At 42.3% G+C, this 26,650-nt stretch overlaps 1 protein-coding gene across 1 annotated transcript in view; it reads left to right on the top strand.

The window, feature by feature from the left end:
* Window positions 1-2,772, top strand: part of POLD1 (DNA polymerase delta 1, catalytic subunit) — a 224,719-nt gene extending 221,947 nt beyond the window's left edge. The window contains exon 27 of the mRNA XM_089671586.1: window positions 2,254-2,772. Coding sequence (XP_089527712.1) covers window positions 2,254-2,350 — 97 coding nt within the window. The 3' untranslated portion in view covers window positions 2,351-2,772. The remainder of the gene's footprint in view (window positions 1-2,253) is intronic.
* Window positions 2,773-26,650: the final 23,878 nt, after the last annotated feature.

Genomic DNA, 26,650 nt, shown 5'->3' with positions numbered 1-26,650 from the left:
CTCTGATTCGTAGGATTGAGATTCAGAGTATTCTGGTGATCCTCATATGTAGCTCCTGATTGTCCCAGGTGGATGTGGTGCTCCGACCTGTAAAGCTCCTGGCACTTATTGTATGCTCCATGGGCTCTTCCAGTTTGTCCAGATCTCCTGTCTTAAGGACTTATTTACCATCCAGCCTAACAGTCGCCTTATTACAGATGGGTGTTGACTAGTATTTGACCCTCAACACCATCAAGGGTCAGGCCTCTGCTGTTTTGACATTGGTTCAGAGACCTTTGTGCAAGGTGTCCCCTGTGTGGGCCTTTGTTCGCTCCCCTACGATTCCTTTCTGCAGCTGCAGCTGTCAGTCATCACTGATGATATATAGAGGTGAAAATATAAAATCTACCCCCCCCCCCCCCATTACTGACTTATAGGCTGAAATGAGGAGATTATCCAACATGCATGCACTCTGTCGGGCGTATAGAGGATGAATACAGTTACTGAACATGAATGTCTGGCTTCTGTTGAATTGTTAAAGTGAAAAAAAATCTAAAACGTGCTTTTTCTCTTCAATACAAGAAATTAAATAACCTGACAATGTAGCCAAAATGAGAGCCTCAAGCGCTGCATTAAATGTTTTCTCATTGAGTTTCATTTTCATGTTGCCATTTCTCTTGTTCTTTCTCCCAATTTCCTCCTCTGAGGATGCCCAGTTATGGAGCTATCACTGAAATAACGCAAGCAACTCGGGTGGCTTAAAAGTCACTTGACCTTGTACCCTGGCTACTCCTACAGTGCTTCACCTGAGGTGTCATAGCACTGACTTGCTACAACATTTTGTCTCGCTTTTCCATGTGGCATCTGAGGGATGCTGAGGATGTAATACTACAGCATGTTCATCTGGACCAATCCAATGCGTTCTGGAATATAAATGCAGCACATACGTAACAAATGTTTTCAGCCCCATCATGTAACATAAGTTTACTTTGATTACTTCAGTTTTGCTTTAAATCTACATGTACATTTGTGCTGAGAGTTATATCATAGATTAGGGAATGATAACATTGCATACAACATGAAAATGGTAGTTATTTGGCATTTTCTCACTTAAATAGTTTGAGTCACTGAAAAAGCACACAGCAAGTTAGATCTCCTTATTTGAATAACTGTTCTGGGTCAGTGACAGAAAATATATTGTAGCATGGCAACTATAATTTTTAGAAAGAGATCTCATCCTACATGTTCCCTTTGTGCAAGTTTCCTGTAATGTGTGCTTTGTGTAAGTAATCGCTCATCCTGTTATACATTTAGGAATATTTTATGGTACACAACTTAAACTTTGGGGAAAATGTAATTACAACGTTTTCTTCATAATATATGATGCTTTGTCAATGTCAGATCCCACCAGGTTTTACTCCTACGGGTGCCACTTTCAGCTTAACTTTGCAGAGTTACTCAACTGGACTACTCAGCTAGCACCAATTAACCACTGCCATGGCCTCAACTTGACGTATAATGTTTGGACCACACTCCAACTTTGCAAATTGCAATGAGCAAATGGAGCCATGTGAATAGTTGGTTGCTGGAAGTCTACAGGGGTTATGAAGAGATGAGACAAGAAGGAGCTTCTAAGTGCAGTAACTCCAAAAATGGCTTTAACAAGAACGGTTAAAAACACTTACAAGGTGAAAGAAATAACATGCTTTTAATAATCCGTTCACCTTGTAAGTGTTTTTAACCTTTCTTATTATAGCCATTTTTGGAGTTACTGCACTTAGAAGTTTGCTTCATACTCTCAGAAGTGCTGCCCAGTGCATGTTTCCATCCTACAACCTACTACTGGCTATCATCTCCTCATCCACAGTTTCCTCCACAAATGCGCCCTCTGAATATTTCCTTTTCTACAGGGGTTATAACTATCTCAGCAGTGCGAACATACAAACCTACATAATAATAGCAGTAAATCCGATATTGTGTGATATTTGTTTACCAATAGGAATTATTACTATCTTACTGCACATAATTCTGTTTAGTTTTGCATTTAGTTTGTATCCTAGAGGTTTAAATTTCACTTGCTTGAATTTATTGTAGTTCTGACAGAGTGGGGAAAAACATGAGTTTGCTGGAAATTATTTGCCACTTAATTTTAATTTCATGTTTAGCAGTAGAAAATGGTCAGGGGATCAAATATGTTTTAGTTGGCTTCTCTTTATAAATGGGAATCCTGTGTTGTTGGGTTTTTTTTTTTGACCTTTTGCTCTTTCATTACAGTCGAGACTGCCCAATATTCTACATGAGAAAAAAGGTCCAAAAAGATCTGGATGACCAGGAGATGCTGATCAGGCGGTTTGGCCCACCCGCGTGGTAACAATCCAGGAAATAAGAATATACAGACCACTGGACTGGGCCCAGGATCACTGGGATTTATGGAAAAAAAACTGTTCTAAATTTTACATTTGAGAAAACATAATTTTACAAATTGAAGCTAGGCCTAGTCATGAAGTTTGGTAAAATTATGTACATGGCCATTAGTTTTGAGTGTTATTACGTATACTGGAGTAGGCAGCACCTCTGTACATTATGAAATGTTACTGCCAGCTATTGCAATGAATATTATGTATGAAGAAAAGCAAGGACAGTCATGGGTCCCTATATTTACTGTTGTTTTCACTGTGAAGCTATAGGGGACTCGTCCTTGCAGTCTTTCATATCTTGAATAGGGATGTATTTCAGTTCACATGGAGACTTTTTTGTAATGTTTTGTACCAATATTAAAATAATGGAAAATAATTCTGAAGAGTGTTTTTTGGGATAGCAAGAATGTTAAAGTTTAAAAAAATCTATGTAGCCCTCCATCAATACCCGGGATCTGATGGTAGATGTGTAATCCTCAGTATGGAAATAAATATGAGCTACAAGCAAAGAGCTAATACTGAAGTTTAGGTCTATAGTTTTATTTGCCAAAGTGGAGATCCAGACAATGCTAATTGTTCAAATACTGTTTTATCTTGTCATTTTGACTTTGTGATGGTGTCCATTCATTGTACAGTGATAAGGCTAGAGGTACAGAGGTGACATAGGAAGCCTAATTTCTGAACTAAGAAATATGTGTCTCACCTGTTTGGTTGTGTGTAAAACACTGAGCAGAATTACCACTTTGGAAATAATCTATTTCATCGGTTTCAGTTTTCATCGTGTTTTTAAATTCGTTTTTGAAATAAAAGGTTCACATCGGCTTAAAATGATTATACACGTACATATTAGTAGAATGTTCTTCAAAAAAAATTTTTTAAACAGTTTTTGGGGGGTTTTTAGTGGGAGTCAAACTGACAGAACTTTTTGACTGTAGGCGCACGAAAATTGGAAGGAGTGAGATGGTTATTTTTCTCAAATGAATGATGTTCTAGCTGTGAATGTGGTTTTTGTTTGGCAAAAATCATACATAGTATAATGAAACCTGTTTTAATATATCTGGGAATTCCATTCATATAGCAGATCTGGACTAAATTTTTAGGATTTATAACAAATTAGCAGACAAATGAGAGGAAAGAATGTTCTGACGTGTACATAAAGAACCCCCAGTAGGACTTTAATGCAGCAATAGGATCATACATATATTGAAAAAGACATTTGGTTAAAAATGATTATCAACTTTATTACATACACATTTCCATTGTAATGTTAAATACATGATTTCTAAAAAGAATATTGTTCTGACAGTATTCGTACAAGAAAACGCTTAATACAAAAATACGAAACCACACAGAAAAGAGAAAAAAACTCTGACACGTTTCGATCATTCCATATTCTAGATCTTCCTCATGGGGCATGAAAGACAAAGGACTTTAAAAGCATATGTCAGAGCAAAAGAAAGGATGACTTCCAGGATGAGAGGCTGGACACCATGCTCCAGTGGGGTGCATCATCAAAGAGGGCAAGAGTGGTCAGATGTAAGTCACCAAACAAAGACTGACAGAGGGGCACCAGAACATTCCCCCAATTGGACGTTTCTAGAGCAGGCCAATATATGGAACAAATGGAAATTAATTTGGTAATGGAAGTAGCAACTCAAGGAAAGAGTGGTAAATTTGAGATATTAATTTCTCCAAGGAATGGTAGTATGTCAAATCCCATGGAACAAAGAGCAAAGTGGCGCAAAAAACAAGTCTGCAAGGAAGCACAAAAAAAGGGTGCGGTAGGGAACAGATCCACCAAATACCAAATCATCAGAGTGAAGCACAAACAGCCTATGAGTCAAAAGATGAACAATTTTTATATGAATGTTCAAATGAAAATCTAACCATGTTTGGGCAGCTTTGGTCCTCCATAGACACATTCCTGCAGCCTTATCTTGGGGCACAACATCTGAGATGGATATTACTGGAACATCACTGTAGTTTACCTTTACATAAAATCAGTGTCTATAAAAGCCAGCTTAGTTTTACCTTTCCATTTTCTAATCCTTTCTATTGGTCCTTTAGTGTCAGGAATCTCCTTATTAATCAATATAGAGGCATGGGAGCCATACTAGACTTTTACAGAAAAAATCCGTTATGTACATAATAAAGGGCTTGTTCACACTTGACTTTATTTCTAACTCTTGCCAAACGCCCCTATAGCGTTAGACAGGCATTTGGGAAGCGTTTTTAATGCTCCTCAAATGCTCCCAAAATGCCCTATGCCGGTTGCCATGCGTTAAACCGCACCACAAACTCCTTTAACCTCCTTAGCGGTATTCCCGAGTGTAGCTCGGGGTAAAATTTGAGTACCAAGAGCGGTAACCCCGAGCTACACTCAGGCTTACCATGCAGCATTGCTCAGGGAGTCCCTGCAGCGCTTACCTTGTGCTTCGCTCCCAAGATGTGCCCCCTGCAGCGTCCCCGGCCATCTCCTCCGGCCGATGCCGTTTTCCGTGTTTCGGTCCCTGTGATGTCGGGACGTACGGGCGCCGGAACCGGCAGCAAATTTGAAATTTTTTAAAAAATGTATTTTTTTAAAATGATTATTACATAGTAAAACATTGCTGTTTCAATGCATTTCACATACATTTTGTCCCTACTGCTTTGTCCTGTGGCCTGCCTGCATTTTTACTGTTCTTTCTGCCTGGAAACTTAGAAACGTCCATGGCGTCCAAAAAGCGTCCCTTTACGTCAAAAGCGGTTTTAGACCAGCTAGAGAACAGCGATAGTAAATCAGAACCACTTGCAGAATTGAGTGATAATGATTTGTGGGGAAATTCGTCATCGGACACTGAAAATGATTTTGCTCAGCGATGTGCGAATTTGCCTCCTTATTTCAAATTTCAGTGTTTTTGGTTTGATTATATTATTGAATTAAATTTATTATTATAATATTATTTTTTATGATTATTTATTAAATTATAATTTATGATTTCGTGTTTCAAATTTTATCCTACCCGGGATGTTTACTAGACTCTTGTTCGTACAGATTTCAGTGAGTTATTCCTAAAAATTACAGCCTACAATAAAAAAACTACATATTTCCATGCAAAAAAATGGTACCGCTTTCAGCACAAAAAATCAGAAATAATCATACTGCCGAGGAGGTTAATGAAGTTAAATGGTATTAACACTCCGCAACCGCACCGCAAACACCTGCCAAGCGTTTGTGGAGCGGCACCATAGACTTGAATGGGAGGCTTCAACTCCAGACTCAACACGAGGCATCAGTTTTGCCGCGATGCTAATGTTTCTGTGTGAACAGCATTGTGTGCTGCCATGTGCAGAATTTTCATAGGCTTTGAGAAGTGTTAAAAACGCTTCCCAAAAGCCTGTCTGACACCTGCTGACAAAGCTAGTGTGAACGTAGCCTTAAGCTGCCTATCACTCTGGATAATTTTGACATACAGTTTTGTTGAAAGTCACCTTCGTTTATGTTTTTTTTTTTTTCTTATCACTTGTATATGTAGGGGGAGAATCTACAAATCCATATGAAATAGCATCATGAAATTGTGGAAGAGAAAGCTAGTAAATATATGAATTAAAATGGTTCTCTCATTGAATATACATCACAGTTTCTCTTTAAGAAAATCACTGACAAAAATAATGGAAAAAGATATGCGTGACAGCTGCTTTTTTGCATTTTATTTTCTTATGGGACATTTATGGAATATTTTTTAGTGTTGCGTAATGCGCCTTTAAACCACAAATTGCCTCATACAAAAAAGTTTCAGGAACCTAACTATTTGAAACAAAGCTGTCAGAAGAAGTTTAAAGCTGTGTACTTTAAAGCTGAACTCCAGGCACAAAAATGTTAAATATATTCCTCAATTGCCACAAAGGATGGCTGTCAGGAGCCGCCACGACGTGCGGCTCGGCGCAGGCGCAGTGTGCCGGTTCACGCTGCTGTACGGGCACTAGGTCCTGGCCGGCGGAGGCGGAACTCGCGCATGCGCACTCGGAGCCGCGGGTGCATGCCTGGCACCAATGACAGCGCAGGGGCCCTGGTGATTGGGACCGGGACTTAGACTCCGCACTCTGGGGAATCCTAACCGGTGAGTTGCTAGAGGTACCGCCAGGTGGTTCCTTACTATGGCAATCTATAGTGTGTGCATCAAACTCATTTAACTGTATTGCTATCGCAAGACAGGGCGATGAGATCGCAAAACTACAAGTGACAGGTTCTCTTTAAGCAGACATCAGACCCCTAGTGTCACCTCTGCCAATGTCACTCCTTTGAAGCTGATTGAAAGCAAATCATGCCCAATTAGCTTCTATCCTGGCCACAGAGGTGGTGGGAATAACAGCATTGAACCTGGAAACAATCGCAGCTTAATGATGCTGGGCTCATTTACTAGAGGGACAATTAGCAAATAAAAATTCGCTGATGTTCCGTTGCTTTTTCTGATGACACACCTAGATGAATCCTTGCACCCAGAAGGGACAGGTAAGCCCAGGACACGTGGGGAGTGGTTACATTTTTACACAGCTAGACTTTTCAGTAAGAACTGTGAAAATGTGAACTAGGTGTCCTCAGGTACTAGTCCTGGCATTCCTAAATGCACAAAATATAATTGGATACTAACATTTATAGGTAATTACACCAGGGATTAGCCAATTGCCTTCTAGGGGATTAGGAAGGTTTTTTTTTGCCTCTCTTGGAGAAAACTGGTTTATGCTTTATACAGGGTTTTTTGCTTTCCTCTGGATCAGCTGTGTATAGGATTGTATATACAGTTGTGTTCAAAATAATAGCAGTGTGTTGAAAAAAGTGAATAAAGCTCAAAATCCTTCTAATAGCTTTTATTTCCATACACACAAATGCATTGGGAACACTATACTTTCTATTCCAAATCAAAACATGAAGAAAAATATATCAAATTTGTGTTGTTCCTCTAAAAAAAATTGAATAAAAGTGAATATTAGACTGTTCAAAAAAATAGCAGTTTGTATTCTTTACAAACTCAAACATTCACTATATAAACTGAAAAATGTTTGCAGATGTTGCTTTCCTTTGAATCACTTAATTGATATTTAGTTGTATAACCACTGCTTCTGAGAACTGCTGTACATCTGTGTCACATGGAGTCAACCAGCTTCTGGCACCTGTGAACAGGTATACCAGCCCAGGATGATTGGACTACATTCCACAGTTCTTCTCTATTTCTTGGTTTTGCCTCAAAAACTGCATTTTTTATGTCACCCCACAAGTTTTCTATTGGATTAAGATCCGGAGATTGGGCTGGCCACTCCATAACGTCAATCTTGTTGGTCTGGAACCAAGATGTTGCACGTTTACTGGTGTGTTTGGGGTCGTTGTCTTGTTGGAACACCCATTTCAAGGGCATTTCCTCTTCAGCATAAGGCAGCATGACCTCTTCAAGTATTCTGATGTATTCAAACTGATCCATGATCCCTGGTATGCGATAAATAGGCCCAACACCGTAGTATGAGAAACATCCCCATATCATGATGCTTGCGCAACCATGCTTCACTGTCTTCACAGTGTACTGTGGCTTGAATTCAGTGTTTGGGGGTCGTCTGACAAACTGTCTCCGGCCACTAGACCCAAAAAGAACAATCTTACTTTCATCAGTCCACAAAATGTTGCGCTGTTTCTCTTTAGGCCAGTCAATGTGCTCTTTGGCAAATTGTAACCTCTTCAGCACGTCTTTTTTTTTTAACAGTGGGACTTTGCGGGGGCTTCTTGCAGATAGCTTGGCTTCACATAGGCGTCTTCTAATTTAACAGTACTCACAGGTAACTTTCTTTGATCTTCCTGGAGCTGATTGTTGGCTGAGTCCTTGCCATTTTGGCTATTCTATCCATTCGCATGGTAGTTTTTCACTTTCTTCCACGTCTTTCAGGTTTTGGTTGCCATTTTAAAGCATTTGCGATCATTTTAGCTGAGCAGCCTATCACTTTCTGCACTTCTTTATATGTTTTCCCCTCTCCAAGCAACTTTTTAATCAAGGTACGCTGTTCTGAACAATGTCTGGAACGACTCATTTTCCTCACAATTTCAGAGAGAAATGCATTGTAACCAGCATGTACAACACTTGCTGCCTTCCTTCCTTAAATAAGGGCAATAATTGCCGCCTGTTTTTCAAAGAATGAATGACCTCACTAATAGAACTCCACACTGCTATTATTTTGAACATGCCCCTTTCAATTAGTGATTCAATTACACAGAATCAGCAGCATGCATGTCATGACTGTTGGGTCTGTTGGATTTCTATTACTCTACTACACCTGCTAGTAAATTGTTTGCCATGTAGAAATCTCATTTCTACCAAAAACAGTGATTGATCAGGTTAGTGAGGTCTGACTGCTATTATTTTGAACACAACTGTATGTACAGTTGTGACCAAAATTATTCAACCCCCACTGAAATTGAGTGTTTTGGCCAGTTTGACATTGCTTTTGATCATTCAGTCATCTTGCTTACATTTACATTAAAGAGGCACTTGTAGGTCAGACAAATATAACATAACAGTTATAATGAAATAACCACAAATGTCTTTTCTGTGCTCACAGCATTATCAGTTTTATTCAACCCCCAAGTGACATTCAATCTTAGTACTTAGTACAGCATCCTTTTACAGTTATAACAGCTTTTAAACGTGAAGCATAGCTTGACACAAGTGTCTTGCAGCGATCTACGGGTATCTTCGCCCATTCTTCATGGGCAAAGGCCTCCAGTTCAGTCACATTCTTAGGCTTGCGCACTGCAACTGCTTTCTTTAAGTCCCACCAGAGGTTCTCAATCGGATTTAAGTCTGGTGACTGCGATGGCCACTCCAAAATGTTCCAGCCTTTCCTCTGCAACCATGCTCTAGTGGACTTGGAGGTATGCTTGGGATCATTGTCCTGTTGAAAGGTCCAACGTCTCCCAAGCCTCAGGTGTGTGACGGACTGCATCACGTTTCCATCCAATATCTCCTGGTACTGAAGAGAATTCATGGTACCTTGCACACGCTGAAGCTTCCCTGTACCTGCAGAAGCAAAACAGCCCCAAAGCATGATTGACCCTCCACCATGCTTCACAGTAGGCAAGGTGTTCTTTTCATCATAGGCCTTGTTCTTCCTCCTCCAAACATAGCGTTGATCCATGGGCCCAAACAGTTCTAATTTTGTTTCATCAGTCCACAGAACACTATCCCACAACTTTTGTGGTTTGTCCACATGGCTTTTGGCATACTGCAGTCGACTCTTCTTATTCTTTGGAGACAGCAAGGGGGTACGCCTGGGAGTTCTGGCACGGAGGCCTTCATTACGCAGTGTGCGTCTTATTGTCTGGGCTGAAACTTCTGTACCCACATCTGACAAATCTTTTCTCAGTTCCTCAGCAGTCACACGGGGACTTCTCTCCACTCTACGCTTCAGGTAGCGCACAGCAGTCGAAGTCAGCATCTTCTTTCTGCCACGACCAGGTAGCGTTTCAACAGTGCCCTTTGCCTTGAATTTGCGAATGATGCTTCCTAAGGTGTCTCTTGGTATGTTTAACATCTTTGCAATCTTCTTATAGCCATTGCCCTTCCTGTGAAGAGAAATCACCTCTTCTCTTGTCTTCCTGGACCATTCTCTTGCCTTCACCATGTTTGTAACCACACCAGTAAATGTCTAGAAGGAGCTGAGTATCACAGTCATTTTAAAGCTGCCTAATTGGTGCTTATTATGCTTGATTGCTGCTCGGTGACATCCACAGGTGTTTTCAATACCTGATGGAAAGCACCTGTATGAACCTCTGTTCTTCAGAGTGGTAGTCTTTAAGGGGTTGAATAATTGTGGCAATGAAGAAACCACATAAGAACCATTTACTACTGTATTACATAAACAATTGATGTCATTTTAGTTGCATTTGGGTAGTTACAACGTCCTTGTAGGATTTGATTCTGAATACAATTCCAAATGTACACTATAGTCCCTAAACCCCTTTACAGCATTGGGGGTTGAATAATTTTGGTCACAACTGTAGGTTTTCAATTTTATTATTCAACTTTTTCCTATATGGATTTGTGTCTTATTTCAACCTCGCTATGAAAAAAGACAATCTAGTTCAACCAACTGTACTGCAGCATAAAAAAAGTGATTCAGCCAGTTGGCAGCTGCCTACATTACTTCTAATAGCCAACAATGCTGCTGCTGCCACCAACATATGCCAAACATCAGCAGGTTTGAGCTAGACAAAAAGCTTTCATTTATGCCTGGTTCGCACTAGTGCAATTTCAAATGCGACTTGAGTCACACAGAATAGCACGACAAGGGAAATCGCGTCACTGTAACTCAGCATGGAGCAATTTTGTAAAAGGTTCCTGTAATAGTTTGGTGCGATTTCACTGTGATTTTGGCCCCGTAGAACATACAAACCTTATCAAAGTTGTATACAAGTAGGACTACATCACAATGAAAGTCTGGTCAAAATCGTATAACAGCAGCGTGCACCTGTAAACGTATCTTTAAATATTACCTTTTGTAGACTTTTTTTTTTTTTACTCTTTTGACCTCAAACAATTGTACGCAAAGGAGAAGGCTTTATTCAAAAAACACATTTACAAGCATTTTTATTTACAGATCTGAACTCCGCTGCATTGTTTTCAATGGAGACATTCACACAGGTTTGTAAACATGCTTCATTCAGATCCACACATGACACAGAATCCAAAAATCAGCAACTGAGAAAATACAAAATGCAGCTATTGGGGGAAAAATAGTACAGGTTTGCACAAGTATTTATTGATTATTATGCATTGACTTTCGTACTAGAAGAAAACATGCATAATAACATGCGTACATTTTTTTTACAGCCATGTGAATGTAACCTAAAAGTTTGTAAGTATATACCTGTTAAAAATAAATTTATTATTATTATACAGGATTTATCTAGAGCAGGGGTGTCCAAACTTTTTTCAAAGAGGGCCAGATTGGATGAAGTGAACATGGTGGAGGGCCGAACATTTTTCCGAACATTCTTTGAACCATTATAATTAAATGCAAATAAATTATTTTATGCCAAGTTAATTGCAAATGACATACTTTACATTTCATAACATTAAGATCAACTGACAGCTGAGTTTTCACAATGTATTGAAAATAAATTAAAAAAAAACTTACCTGCACTAATGTGAAGGGTGAAAAAGGTAGCTGGAGCTGAAGTCTCTGCTCGGCAGCCGGGAGGGGAAGAGAAACACACTGCACGCTGGAAGCCCGGCCCTGACGTCACCACCCTCTGTCGCTCCCAGCGCGGCGCAGTCACGCATGCGCACTGCTCTCAAGCAGAAGACTGTCTGCCACAGAAGGGAGGGCCGTGCGACAGCCGCATTTACACAGACCAGGGAGAACGCGCTGCAGTCAGGCATGTGCACTGCCCTCTGCTCTCAAGCAGAAGACTGTCTGCCATAGAAGGGAGGGCCGTGGGAGGGCCACATTACACAGAGCAGGGAGGGCTGTTGGAGGGCCATATTAAACCGACCCCCGGGCCGTAAATGGCCCGCGGGCCGGACTTTGGACATGCCTGATCTAGAGCAAACAGTTTGCTCAGCACTTTACAATATAACGGGAGACAATACAGCAACAATACAGTTCAATACAAGATGGTTAGGAGGGCCCTGCTCCTTGGAGCTTACAATCTAAGAGGGAGGGGCTGGTGGTACAAAAGGTAATACTGGTAGGGGATGAACTGATAGGAGAAATAGAAGATTCGGTTATAAGCTGAAGGCAGGATAGGCTTCCCTGAAGAGAGAGATTTTCAAAGATTGCCTAAAAGTGGGCAGAGTAGGCAATAGTCAGATTGGGGTAGAGCGTTACATAGGATAGGGGAGGCTCTGGAGACGTCCTGGAGAGGAACAAAATGTTTGAGTATACAGTGAGGAACAGAAGTATTTGAACACCCTGCGATTTTGCAAGTTCTCCCACTTAGAAATCATGGAAGGGTCTGAAATTCACATTGTAGGTGCATTCCCACTCTGAGAGACAGAATTTTAAAAAAAAAATCAGGAAATCACATTGTATGATTTTTAAAGAATTTATTTGTCTCCTGAAGCTGTGCTTCTGAGTGGACCACCAACCAGCACTCCTACAGGCAACCTGTGCAACTTTGGACCAGACTCCCGCTGTCCCACTCTCAGGGGAGTCCGGAACTTAGCCGCAAGGGAAGCCCTCTCTCCATTGGCCTCCATCACCAGGTACGTGATAGTATCATCCAGCCAGTATGTCCGAGGCCGAGAGAGGCGCTTCCGCACTAGAGGCCCTGTGCCAACAGATGACGGCACTTACCCAAGCATTGAAGGATCTACAGCAAGGACACTTCCAGCTAGAAGGGCGTCTTCACTCCCTCTCTGCTTTCGTGGACCAGGATCCCTTCCCCAGTTCCAATCCAGTAGCCGCACCTGCCAGTCAGTCTCCTGCCACCACTCCTGATATAGTGTTACCACCTCCGGAACCAAGAATTCCTACTCCTGAACGTTTTCTTGGGGATCGACGTATGTTCAGAGCTTTCAAAAATGCCTGTGAACTATATTTTGCTCTGCAACCCAGGACCTTTTCTCTGGAAGCGGTCAAGGTCGGGTTCATCATCTCTCTTGTCTGAAGAACCTCAGTCTTGGGCACATGGTCTTCTGGAACAAAAGAGCCCTGCACTTAATTCAGCGAGTGAATTCTTTGAAGCCATGGCTGCCCTCTACGACGATCCGCAGAGGACCTCCACTGCTGAGTCCGCCCTCCATGCTCTAATACAGGGTCGGCGGCCTGTGGAGGACTACATAGTGGATTTCCGTAAATGGTCTGCAGACACCGGTTGGAACGATGCAGCATTGAAGTACCAGTTCCGCCTAGGACTGTCCGAGTCCCTCAAGGACGATTCAGCTAGGGTGGAAGCTTCCTCCTCCTTGGAGAACCTTATCCTGCTCGCTACTCAGTTGAATCGGCGTCTACGGGAAAGACGCGCGGAGCGCACTCAGACCTTTCAGCCCACTTGGGTTCTGCCAAAAGTTCCAGGACCAACGGCTCCTGCCCTTGCTCTGTAACCCATCAACACTTCGGAGGTAGAACCTATTTAAATCGGCCTTCTCCGACCTGCCGTAATTCCGGAAGAAAGGCTACGCAGACAGCAAGGCAACATCTGTCTCTACTGTGGGGCTACTTCCTGCGTAACTGCCCAGAACGACCAAGTAAGTCCAGCCAGGCCCATCCTTCCTACCTTCAGCTATCCGGGACTTTGACCACCCATATCATTCTCCCCATGTCATTGCAGGTGGCTAGAAGGGACGTCAAGTTGTGGGCAGTCGTTGACTCAGGAGCTTATAGCTGTTTCTTAGACATCCAATTGGCCAACGACTTACACATCCCTCTTCTGCCTAAGAAACAGAGATTTGATGTCTTACTTGCGGATGGCACTACTCTGAGTTCCGGACCTGTTACCCAGGAAACAATTCCTATTCTTGCAACCACCGACTCCGGCCATCAGGAGTTTATTCGTTTTGACGTGATCAGATTCCCCATGTTTCCAGCTATCCTAGAAAAACTCTGGTTGCAAGCCCACAACCCACAGATCAATTGAATCGATTTCAAGAAGGAAATCATCTTTTCTTCTGAATATTGTCTAAAATACTGTGGTGCTCCTACATCCACCAATTCTTCCGTATTCTTCTCTCAGTCTAACCTCCACCAGAGGCCAGTCAATCAGTTCCCTCTACCTACCATGACTTCCTTGATGTGTTTGATAAGAAGACGACTGACACATTGCCTGCTCATTGGTCTTACGATTGCCCAATTGAGTTACTCCCAGGGGCAGAAATACCATTTGGGTGAATTTTGCCATTGTCTGAACTTGAACTGGAAGCCCTCAAACTATCTAGACGAGAATCTCGCTAAAGGATTCATCTGCCCCTCTTCCTCTCCTGCCAGGGCCGGTATTTTCTTTGTAGAAAAAAAGGATCGGTCTCTTAGACCTTGCATTGACTACAGGGAACTTAATAAAATTACCAACCGGTATCCTCTTGCTCTGGTGCCTGAGTTGTTTCAGAGATTTCGAACAGCCCGGGTGTTCACTAAACTGGACTTACGGGGGGCCTACAATTTAGTCCGTATAAGAGAGGGCGATGAGTGGAAGACCGCCTTCAGAACACGCTTCGGACATTTCTAATACCTGGTGATGCCATTTGGGCTAAGTAATGCCCCAGCTACGTTTCATCATTTTGTGAACGACGTCTTTAGAGAGTACCTTGCCTTTTTTTGTGATCGTCTACCTGGACGATATCCTAATTTTCTCTACCTCACTGGAACTCCATCGTGATCGCGTTAGGAAAGTGCTAAACACTCTAAGGATGCATGGCTTGTACGTCAGGTGGAGAAGAGTGAGTTTGAGAAGCAGTTCATCCAGTTCCTGGGGCTCATAATTTCCACCGAGGGAATCTCCATGGACCCTCAGAAAGTATCTGCTATCCTGGATTGGCCTGCACCTTCAGACAGGAAAGGGGTCCAAAGATTTTGGGTTGGGTTTCGCCAACTTTTATCGGAAATTTATTAAGGGCTTTTCCACAATCATTGTCCCTATTACTCAACTCACCCGCCAGCATACACGATTTTGCTGGAGCCAGGAGGCTCAAAAAGCATTTGAGCAATTAAAAGATCAATTCACCTTTGCTCCTGTGTTACAGCATCCAGAGCCAACACTCCCCTTCATCCTGGAGGTGGACGCATCTGAAGTTGCTACAGGAGCCGTACTCTCCTAGCGCCAGGGCCCAAAGGCTCTGCTTCACCCAATAGCGTTTTGTTCTAGAAAACTGAGCCAAGCCAAAAGGAACAACGATGTGGGTGATAGGGAACTTTTAGTGATTAAGATAGACTTCGAAGAATGGAGATATCTCTTGGAAGGAGCCAGCCACCCAATTATGATTTTCATAGATCATAAAAATCTGAAGTATCTAAGGTCCACCAAGCGCCTAAGACCTCGACAGGCTAGATGGGCTTTATATTTCTCCAGGTTTAGCTTCCACATAACCTTCCGCCCATGATCCAAGTACGGGAAGGCAGATGCCCTTTCCCACATGTTCCCGGACCCAGAGGAACCTTCTCCCCCCAACACCATTTTGTCAACCCAAAATCTTTTGCTGATCCAACCCAGCCTAAAGTCTTTGATCAAGCAAGCCTCTGCACTATGTCCTGAACCCGAACATGATTCGCTTAGAAGGCAGGATGGTCTTCTGTGGCACAAGGATAAAATCTTTGTACCCCAAGAAGTGAGGTCTCAAGTTTTTAGGGCTTTCCATGACCATCAACTGGCTGGATACTTTGGAGCCCTTAAGACAATGGAACTAATCCAGCAATCCTTCTGGTGGCCCAACTTGAATTATGACTGTAGAGCTTATGTGAAGTCGTGCACAGTGTGTCTGCGAAACAAGGGAGACAAAGCCAAAGCCTGGGGGTTGCTGAGGCCCCTGCCCATTCCTGATCGTCCCTGGGAGATGTTCGCAATGGACTTCATTGTGGATTTGCCGCCCTCAGAGGGGTTTACTACCATTCTGATAGTAGTGGATCGGCTATCCAAGATGGCCCACTTTTTACTAATGGTGCGTACTCCATCTGCACCAGAGACAGCACTAACCTTCATTAAAGAGATTGTCAGGTTACATGGTCTGCCCAGTAATATCGTCTCAGACCGAGGGGTGCAGTTTACGTCCAGGTTCTGGAGAGCCCACTGCAAGGCCCTGAAGGTGGAACTTGGCTTATCGTCCGCCTACCATCCCCAGAGTAATGGGCAAACGGAGCGAACGAACCAGACCTTGGAGCAATATTTTTGGTGCTTCTCTGCTTTTTCTCAGAATCATTGGGCATCCCTACTCCCATTGGCAGAATTTGCCTACAACAATTCAGTCCATTCTGCTACAAACCAGTCACCATTTTTAGCCAATTATGGATTCCACCATTCCTCCATACCTGACACCATTCCTGAAGCTTCAGTACCCGCAGTACAGAAAAGACTCTCCATGCTACAGAACAACTGTAAAGTCCTCCGAGAGTCTATACTGAAATCTCAAGCTGATTATAAAAACACTACGAAAGGAAACGGAGAGGAAACCCTCCTCTGAAGATTGAAGACAAAGTTTGGCTATCAACTGCCAATCTAAAACTCTTGTGCCTGTCATGTAAGTTGGGTCCAAGGTACATTGGCCCTTTCTGGATCAAGAGAGAAATCAATCCAGTGGCGTTTGAGTTGTGCCTCCGGAATGATACAAGATCCACCCAGTTTTCCACGTCTCCCTACTCAAGCCAGCTGTTCCTGATCCTTTTCCAGGGAGAGTAGAACCACCTACTCAAGCCTGCTGAGTTCATATTTAATCCTCTGTTCTATAAACTTTGGGACCATTGGTTTCTCATTCCTTGATTAGGACCTTTGTACAGGTAGTCTCCCAAATTTCGTTCAATTGTCTGGCTGTGGCTTGAGCTGTGAGATTTCTCAGCCACTGCTTCTTTCAGGAAGACCTTTTTAGGGTTCACTGGTTCCTCCATTTATTTTTGGCTCAGACAGAATATCATCCAAGCTAATAGTTTCAAGGATAGGGTTCCACCCTTTCCGGTCAAGACGCACTCCACTACTACATCGGTGGGTTTAATTTTTTTTTCAAAGCAGGTGGACAGTGAGGCATCTGCTGATGTCAGCTTCAGACTGAATGTTCATCAGGCGGCTCCTTAAGCTGCAGGCAGTCTCAATCTTCTCTTGTTTTCATATGCCTATTGTTTTTTTTGCTGTGATGCTCAGCCCTCAGACTGCTTTTGGACCCCTGAAGGTAAAAGACTTCCTGTGTCCCTCAATAGATGAGGCACAATATAGGATTTTTGTACTCGCAAAAGTAAAATCCATTGATGGACACAGGTCATGACCGTTTGGGGTTGATTTACTAAAACCGGAGAGTGCAAAATCTGGTGCAGCTCTGCATGGTAGCCAATCAGCTTCTAACTTCAACTTGTTCCTGTAAAACCTCAGTCATGAAATCTCAACAGAGCACCACTATCTGTAGTGTTTATTTGTCTAGCCCCATACACACAATGAGAATATTGGATGAATGGTCATCCATTTCTTTCTGCATACTAGTCTCATATCGAAAGTGAAGAAGTTAAAGTTCCGAAAAACTTCTTGTGTGATAGAAAATTTGGAAGTGATGTATTTGTATTGTATTTTTGGACAAAACTGTACTGATTAAATGAAATCGTATGATCTGGTATCATATGAGAAAACTTTTTGTACTTGTCCCTTCAAATAATTTTGGATGAAAGCTGCGTACTAACTATCAAATTTTCGTATGATCACTTCAAAAGCTGTATTTTTAATGCGATTTTCTGATCACGTGTACTAGGCTTTAGTGTCGTTTCTCTCTGGTGCTTCTTGTTATCAACGTGTCACTTCTGAGAAGTTTTTGTAAAACATGAGATAAATTTGTGTCTGAGAGAAGGGGGGGAGAGAGCTCAGCAGACAGCTTGTCTATTTGGAACATAGCTCTTGTGTGCTGTGTGGAGGGGGTGGGGGTGTCCCTTTCCTCTAATCAGCTCTAACTGCAGCTCCCTGCCCCCTCCTCTGTGATACTGACAAATGCAGAAGGATTTTACCTAAAATCAGCACATTTAAAGGGATATACAAAAGAGAAGACTGAAAATAAACAAGTAAAACTTATGTAGGAGGATTTGTTTAATCTCTGTGTATCATCTGATGCTATTCACTTCACTGGGTATACAAGAGGATTTACGACCACTTTAAACTTAGACAGAAAAATCTGAACGTTGATTGATATCTGTGCAGAGTTGCACCAGTTTTTGCACTCTCCAGTTTTAGTAAATCAACCCCACTGTGTTTATGCTCATGTTTTCAGTACTGCTTTACTACAAAACTGAGGCATGCTGGTATTAAGAGGAGTTATACTGGGTTTACCTGCAATCTTTTGGCTGCCAATGCTCAGTCCTCCTGTAGGCAGCAGTATAAGCTGAAGGCTAAAGATTTCCTGTGTCCCTCATTTACCTTCTTGAAATGGATTTTAAGGTTGTTAATTCATGTAAATTCTGTAAATTCATGTAATTCATGTAAATTCACGTAAATGTAAATTCATGTCGATCCTTCGACTTCAATACTTTCTGATGCATTCACCTTGGAATAAGCCATGTTTTTATATCAGTTTAAAAGAAGTGCATCAATTATTTCATCTGTGATTGCATAAAGATATCAGGAAAACTTGACCTATTAGCAATGTCTGAGGACTGGGTCTAAGCAACATTTTCCAAATGTACTGTATATGGCTTTAAGCAACTCTTGTCTTCAGCTTCCTGGAATATCTTCAGTCCATCCTTTAGCATAATCTGTAAGAAGTATGTTCTGTTGTTCAATGAGGAAGAAACACTGCAAGATTCAATTATGTACCAGGGCTCAGAGACCATGTAAAGCATGAATCTTTACATTTGAACTTGAAAACTTTCTTTAGTTAAACAGAGAACTTCTGTACTTTATTAAGAACTGATTCAAAAGTTCACAAGTGTAGAAGAACCCCCTTTATGACGCCTGTACTGAAAGAAATATGTAGTATGCCATTGCTGGCATTCTAATAAAATGCTAGTTGCCTGCCTGTCTTAGATGTCAATATTTTGAGTACCAAAGTAGATGTCAATACTTTGATTGGCCAGGGACAAGTGTGTACCCAGCGAAGTCTGTTCTGAATCAGTGACCAAAAGGATTAAAGCCACAGGATCAGCTTGATGAACAGGCAACTAGCATTTTCAGGAGAAGTTCAGCAATGGTAGCCTACATATCTTCACCAGTACAGAATTTCTTTAAATCTTTACTACTGTGTGTTTGCTAATGCAGAGCTACAAAGTGTGTGTTTTTTAATCTCATCAGAATAATTAGCAAGAGCTCCTTGGCCTGAATTGGAGTCAAGCCATTTTTCCCCTTACAGTGTCAGATAAAGATAATCTGTTTCCTTTGTGATGTTATCTGCTGTACTAAGAGGGATGTGTGTCTTCAGAATGTTGCAGAATAGTCCCATTTTGTAATACCAGTGAGCCTATAGGCAAAGCTTGCAATGCACAACCTGTGCCATGAGCATCCAGATGATAAAGTGGATTTATAGTATAGCTACTCTCATTGTATGTAAAACTGAGGTTTATACAGCTGTTCCAAGAGTCTGAAGGTATGATAAATTATTAGGACAAATCCCCATCATTGCTATTAGTAGGAGGAATCTTGCCCCATTCTTGGTTTCAGTGGAAGCAATGATGCATCTTCGTTGGTGTCAGAATGATGAATGGTGCCACAAGGGACAGATAAAGGCAAGCAAAGGGCCACCGTCTGGTTTATATGAATGAAATAATTTACAGAGATTGGTAGATAAAGCATAAACTACAGGCTGATCCCAAAATACAGGCAGGGTTCACTACACTGTTCAAAGGTGGAAGAGACCTCCCTACCTGCTATTTTTGGGGAGAGAGCTACTTTTCCATGGTCCACCTAACTCATAGTAACCATCCCATTTCATCTTTTATTATTTCAGGGTTGTCTAAATGGTGGTAAATTATTGTTGAGTGAGAGGCTTGGGTTTCTGTATTATATAAATACTGTTTTTAATGAATGAAGAAGTTCTTGTATTTCTGCAAATAAAAACAAAAAACAAAAAAAAGAACTCTTCAAAAAGAGAATGAAACAGTGTTGATGTACTAATGAAGGAAAAAGTGTTCAGTTTACAAAGTGCTATCGTAAATCTGTGGTAACTGAATACCCAATCATATTAAGAAGGGGAAATTTCAAATGGTTAGAAGTTAGCATAGTTTATTCACTAAGCTAAGTATATGTTCACTTTGCAAAGATACAGTTCTGTACTTCAGTAAATGAACCCCACTGAATTAATGTGCTCAGCAACAGACTGGTGTCAGATCTGTAGGTGTCACACTTACCTGCACATGATTTGCATTGCTTGCTGTGGCTTTCCTTGAGGGTAGAAGAAAAGACAGCTGCTCCTTTTTGCGAAGTGCCTGGGGAATCTCACATCATTTATAGCAGTTAAATACCATATTTATACATTTGCCTTTAATGGTGTATATGCTGCACTAAAGCTGAAATCCAAGCAAACCGCTAAATACACTGGTGAAATACAGTACATATTGTATATGCGAGCTATTTACTCACCAAAATAGTTTTAAGGCTACACATTTAGACAGAAAAAAAACACATTCCATCTAGTTCAACCAATAGAAAAAAAGGAATTCATAAACAAAATGAAAACCTTAGTATACAGAACCCTATACCCACAGCTGATCCAGAGCAAGGCAAAAAAAAAATCCCTCAAAGCATGGTCCAATTTTCTCCCCCCGTGGACAAAAAAACATCCTTCCTGGTCCATTAAGTCAATTGGAGTTTCAATGAATAAACAAACTCTGGTGGTACTACTTGTAAATGTAAAAGTCAGTTATATTCTGTGCATTTACCAATGAATCCAGAATTAGTTTTTAACAATTTTTAACAGACCCAAGTTCGTTATATAGACCACCTATGTATTTATACCTGGTGACCCCTTAAAGTGTTACTAAACCCAGGACCCTGCATTCACTATATCTGGTCTCCCACAGTACACAGAAAACGAAAATGCAATTATTTTAGTAAATATAAACTGCTAAATACCTTTTTCACATCAGCTGTATATAGCAGTTTTGTGACTTCTATCACTGTCCAGCTGAGCACTGGTTAAGGCTTGTAGTTTTTTCATTCTCCACTCACTGTCCTATGAGACTGCAGGATCCCTGACCCTCTGTCTGGACAGCACTGATTGGCCCTGTACTGATCACATGCACTCTCCCATGCACTCTCTAGCAATACACACCAAACTGAGCATGTGCAGCTTGCCCCCAAGGATCTGTTTTATCAGGAGATGAGTCAGGGACAGTGGAAGAAGGGGAGGATCAGAGAACCAGGGGCAGCACAGCCAGAGGTAGCATTGGCAACTATCATCTTGGCTAAAGTATTGATCTTGGATTAAGTATTGAGCATTGCACTTCGGCTCTGCACTTCAGCGAAAGCACAAAGCGAGAAGCCAACAACTTCAAATACTAAACAGACTACAGGGTGACCTGCTTCCCCATCCAGCTCTTTCATCTCTTACCCAGTCTGCTTCTTCATCTCACCACTCTGTAACATGCACTCCCTACTCCTTCTTACAGTTGTATCCTCTCTCTTCAAACTCTCTCTCCATCACCCCTCTTCTCCACCCCACAGCTTATACAGTATATATCACCCTCACCTTATTACTGTACTCATCGACTCCTAATTCTGAACCCACATACTAATAAAAACTCAAAACACTGGGACCTGTCCCTTCATATAAGTCATACTCCCATGTTATCTCTCTCACCCTTCTGCTTCTCCTAACATCTGGAGACATTTCCCCAAATCCTGGACCGCCATCTTTTTCCTTTGATCAACACACCCTGCACCCTCTATCCTCCAACAGCAACCGCAATCCACACAATCTATTCACTATTCCTCTTCTTCCTAGAACCAGACTCCTCTTTTCCTGTGCTCTGTGGAATGCCCGCTCTGTCTGTAACAAACTCACCTCTGTCTATGACCTTTTTATCACAAACTCCTTTAACTTGCTTGCAATTACAGAAACCTGGCTTCATAAATCTGACTTTCCCTCTCCTGCTGCCCTCTCCCATGGTTGTCTCCTTTGGACTCACTCTCCTGGGCCTAGTGGACAGAAGGGAGGTGGAATTGGAATCCTCTTATCCCCTTTTCAGGTCCTTTATTCACCTCCCTCTCTGTTCCTCTCTTCATTTGAAGTTCACGGTATTTGTCTATTTTCTCCAGTTTCTTTAGGAATTGCAGTGATCTATCAGCCTCCTGGACCGGTATCAGGCTTTCTTGATGACTTCTCTGCCTGGCTGCCTTACTTTCTCTCTTCTGAAATTCCCACGATCATTCTTGGTGACTTCAACATCCCTGTTAATCTTAACACTCTTGCTACTTCTAAACTTCTGAGCCTAACCATATTTTTTGAACTAAAACAATGGACAAATGCTTCTACTCACTCTAATAGTAACTGCCTTGACCTTGTATTCTCCTACCTATGCACTCCTTGCAACCTCACTAACTTTTCTTTTCCTCTCTCTGATCCCTACTCATCAGTGCAGTCTATTATCACTCATCATTGTTGTCTATCAGTGCCATATATCACTTCCCATCAGTGCGGTCTATCAGTGTTGCCTATCAGTGCAGCCTCATCAGCGAAAGAGAAAAATTACTTATCTAAAAAATATAACAGAAACTAAGAAAAACGTGTTTCCCCCCAAATTTTTTATTTTTTTTTGTGTTCCTTTAGCAAAAAATAAAAACCTAGTGGTGATCATATGCCACCAGAAGAAAACTCTATTTGTGTCAAAAATATGATAAAAGTTTAATCTGGGTAGTGTTGCATGACTGTGCAATAGTCATTCAAAGTGCAACAGCACTGAAAACTGAAAATTGGCCTGGGCAGGAAGGGGCTGAAAGTGCCCAGTAGGCAAGTGTTAAATTACAAGAAAGTATATTGCTTTCTTCAGAAACTGTAGCTTGGCATTGTTTGCTATTATTAAGTCTATTATCTACCAGATTATTCTTGACCATTTACCACCAAATTACAAACTGGATTTTCTAAGCCTGTAAACTTTAACTTACCCTTTAGCCGTATGTAGGGAACTGTGTCAAGAACTGTTGTAAAGTCCAAGTATACTATATCAAAAACCATTCCTTTGTTTAAGGTTGGCTTACTTCCTTTAAGTTGTTTGACAACTTTCATCTTTTGCGAACCCAAGCTAACTGTGGTCTTTTATCAGACTCAAGTCTTTTCCAGACAAAGGTTAAATTAACTGGTCTTTAGTTACTTGGTAATGACCTTGATCCCTTTTTTAAATATAGGCAACACATTGACCTTGTGCTAATCCAGTGGTACCACACTAGCCTTTAAGGAGTTGCTAAAAGTTAGAAACAATGACTTTGAAATAACAGAGCTAAGCTCTTTGAGGACAGATTGGTGTAAGCCATCTGGCCCAGGTGCTTTTTTCACCTTTCTTTTTTTCTATTTCTCAACCATCTCAATATTGAGCCATTGTGGTTCATTTGAGGCTGTGGCAATCCTATTCCCATTATGGACTTGAGCTCCTCCATTTCCCTTTGTGTACACAGAGCTGAGAAAGGTATTTAATAAATTTGCCTTCTGCATGTCCCCAGTCACCAATTTGTGTTACCAATTCAATGATTATGTAAGTGGCCCACGTACTCAGACCTGATTCTTTTTTTTACTAATTATATACAGTACTTAAAGAATATTTTGTGATTTGTCTTGCTCTTTTTCACAGCCTTTCCTTTGTTTTGAATTTTTGCTATTTTGTTTCCTTTTTACATGATTTTAATTAATTTTAATTAATTTTAATTAATTCCAGTCGTCAGATTTGCACAACTTTGCCAAACAGTGCTGCTTGTCATGAGTGAGGACCCTTTTTTTTTTTTTTTTTTTTTAACTCTGTTGCAGTTTCATTTTTGCTCACAGGTCTCCTCCACCTCCACATTGTAACTAGACTGTGAAAGAAGAAACGTCCCATTGAGGCTATCAACCTATCCCTTGCACTACAATTTGGCTCATTTTGCTGCTTCTCTCTACTCATCCCTCAGCTCTGCTGTACAGGAACTTCAGGAGGCTGATGCCAAGTCAAATTTAGGTACTTACACTGCATACTTGAAAAATAAATGTAAGGATCTGCATTAATTTGTTTTATATGTGCTTGGAGTTCTGCTTTAAATATAGAAATATCTATTTTGGGGGGTGATATATCAAGCTGCAATATTACTTATTATTTTCTGAAAGTGGCACATCAAGAGAGATAAATCTGATGATATTGCTATTGATTCATCAAAACTGTAAAGTTTCTTTGCAACAAAATGCCTGCAATGCATGATTTAAAGAATTTTAATATGGGGATCTAAAAACAGACATTTCCTTTATGCGTATATATACAATTTCTATCAAAGGAAGAACTTTTGTAATGGTTTACTGCTAATGGAAGTTTGAGTGTGTGCATAAGGTAGACTGCGCAGTATTGTGTTTTGTTTTGGTTTTATCTTAAAAGGGTTGGCTGTTCTTCTTTTCCCAGTCTATGGTCATACTATACTCAATAGTATAGTTATTAATCACTCTTAAGTATTTTAATCACCTTTATTATTATTATTACATCGAGTTTATAAAGCGCCAAAGGGTTTGCTCAGCGCTGTACAATAGGGGGGACAATACATGGCACAGTACAACAAAAACAGACAGCGTACGAGGGGTAAGAGGGCCCTACTCTTTCGAGCTTACAATCTAGGAGGGAGGGGATAGTGGTACAATAGGAAGTGGCTGAGGGGAATGAAGTAGCTGAGGGGGATGAAGTGGTGGGAGGAATGAGGGAGAATGACCGTTAGGTGAGGGTGGGGTAGGCTTCCCTGAAGAGATGGGTTTTGAGGGAGCGCCTGAATGTGAGGAGAGAAGGCGACAGTCGGATAGATTGGGGCAGTGAGTTCCAGAGGATAGGGGAGGACCTGGAGAAGTCCTGCAGTCGTGCATGGGAAGAGGAGACCAGGGAACAGGATAGAAGGAGGTCCTGTGAGGAGCGAAGGGTACGGGTAGGGTGGTACTTGGGGATCAGGTTGGTGAGGTAGTCAGGGGCAGTGTTGTGAACGGCTTTGTAGGTCAGGGTTAGAAGTTTAAATTTGATGCGTTGGGCAATCGGGAGCCAGTGGAGGGAGAGGCAGAGGGGGGTGGCAGAGGTGGAGCGGGTGGTGAGGTGGATGAGTCTGGCCGCTGAGTTCAGGATGGTCTGGAGCGGGGAGAGCCTGCACTTGGGTAGGCCGGTGAGAAGAGAGTTGCAGTAGTCAAGGCGTGAGATGATGAGGGAGTGTACTAGAAGTTTGGTGGTGTCTGGGGTGAGGAAGGTACGTATCTTAGCAATGTTGCGGAGGTGGAGCCTGCAGGTGTTTGTAAGTGATTTGACATGAGGTAGGAAGGAGAGGTTCGAGTCAAGAATGACGCCAAGGACTTTGGCTTGCGGGACGGGAATGATAGTGGTGTTGGTGGTGGTGATGGATAGGATGGGGAGGGGGGGTGTGGGCAGGGGGAAAGACGAGGAGTTCGGTTTTGGAGAGGTTAAGCTTGAGGAAATGGAGCGACATCCAGTCTGAGATGTCGTTTAGGAGGTGAGTGATGCGGGCGGAGATAGTGGGGGTGAGGAGAGGGGTGGAGAGGTAAATTTGGGTGTCGTCAGCATAGAGGTGATAATTGAAGCCTTGGGAGTGTATGAGTGTGCCCAGGGAGGAGGTGTAGATGGAGAAGAGAAGGGGTCCAAGGACAGAGCCTTGGGGGACCCCAACAGAGAGGGGGAGGGAGGGGGAGGTGGCACCATTGTAGGTGACGCTGAAGGAGCGTCGGGATAGGTAGGATGAGAACCAGGAGAGAGCGGTATCTCTGATGCCAAGGGAGAGTAGTTTATTAAGGAGGAGGGGGTGGTCGACTGTGTGGAAGGCCGCAGAGAGGTCCAGGAGAAGGAGGACAGAGTAGTCGCCCTTGGCTTTGGCGTTTAGTAGGTCGTTAGTGATTTTGAGGAGGGCAGTTTCGGTGGAGTGTAGGGGACGGAAGCCGGACTGTAATGGGTCAAGGAGGTTATTGTCAATAAGGTGGGTGCTTAGGCGATCGTAGACTATGCGCTCAAGGAGCTTGGAGGTGAGTGGCAGCAGGGAGATGGGTCTGAGGTTGTTGGGGTCTGCGGGATCCAGGGAGGGCTTTTTGAGGATGGGGGTGATATGTGCGTGCTTTAGGGGGGAGGGGAATGCGCCAGTAGAGAGGGAGAGATTGAAGATGTGGGTGAGGGAGTGGATGAGGGAAGAGGGGGGTGACCGGAGGAGTTGAGAGGGGATAGGGTCCAAGGGGCAGGTAGTGAGGTGGGCTTCTGAGAGGACCTTGACGACTTCCTCAGTAGTGACAGGGCTGAGGGAGTGCAGTGCAGGGGGGGTTACGGTGGGCGGGGCCTTGGGAGAGGTGGAGGGCAGTGCGGTTGTGAGGGCAGAGGGGGGGGAGAAGAAGGGGTGATTTCCCTCCAAACGTAAAGAGTGCCTCCTTGTCTTCTGTAATGACTGAAAGTAAATAACTCAAAGCTACGTTCACGATATTGAA

This window comes from Staurois parvus, unplaced genomic scaffold, assembly GCF_062004578.1.
Source record: "Staurois parvus isolate SC_StPar_1 unplaced genomic scaffold, SC_StPar_1.0 ptg000108l, whole genome shotgun sequence".
NCBI classification, from domain to species: domain Eukaryota; kingdom Metazoa; phylum Chordata; class Amphibia; order Anura; family Ranidae; genus Staurois; species Staurois parvus.
Note: the sequence above shows the minus strand (reverse complement) of the source record. Positions and strands in the feature narration are given on the sequence as shown.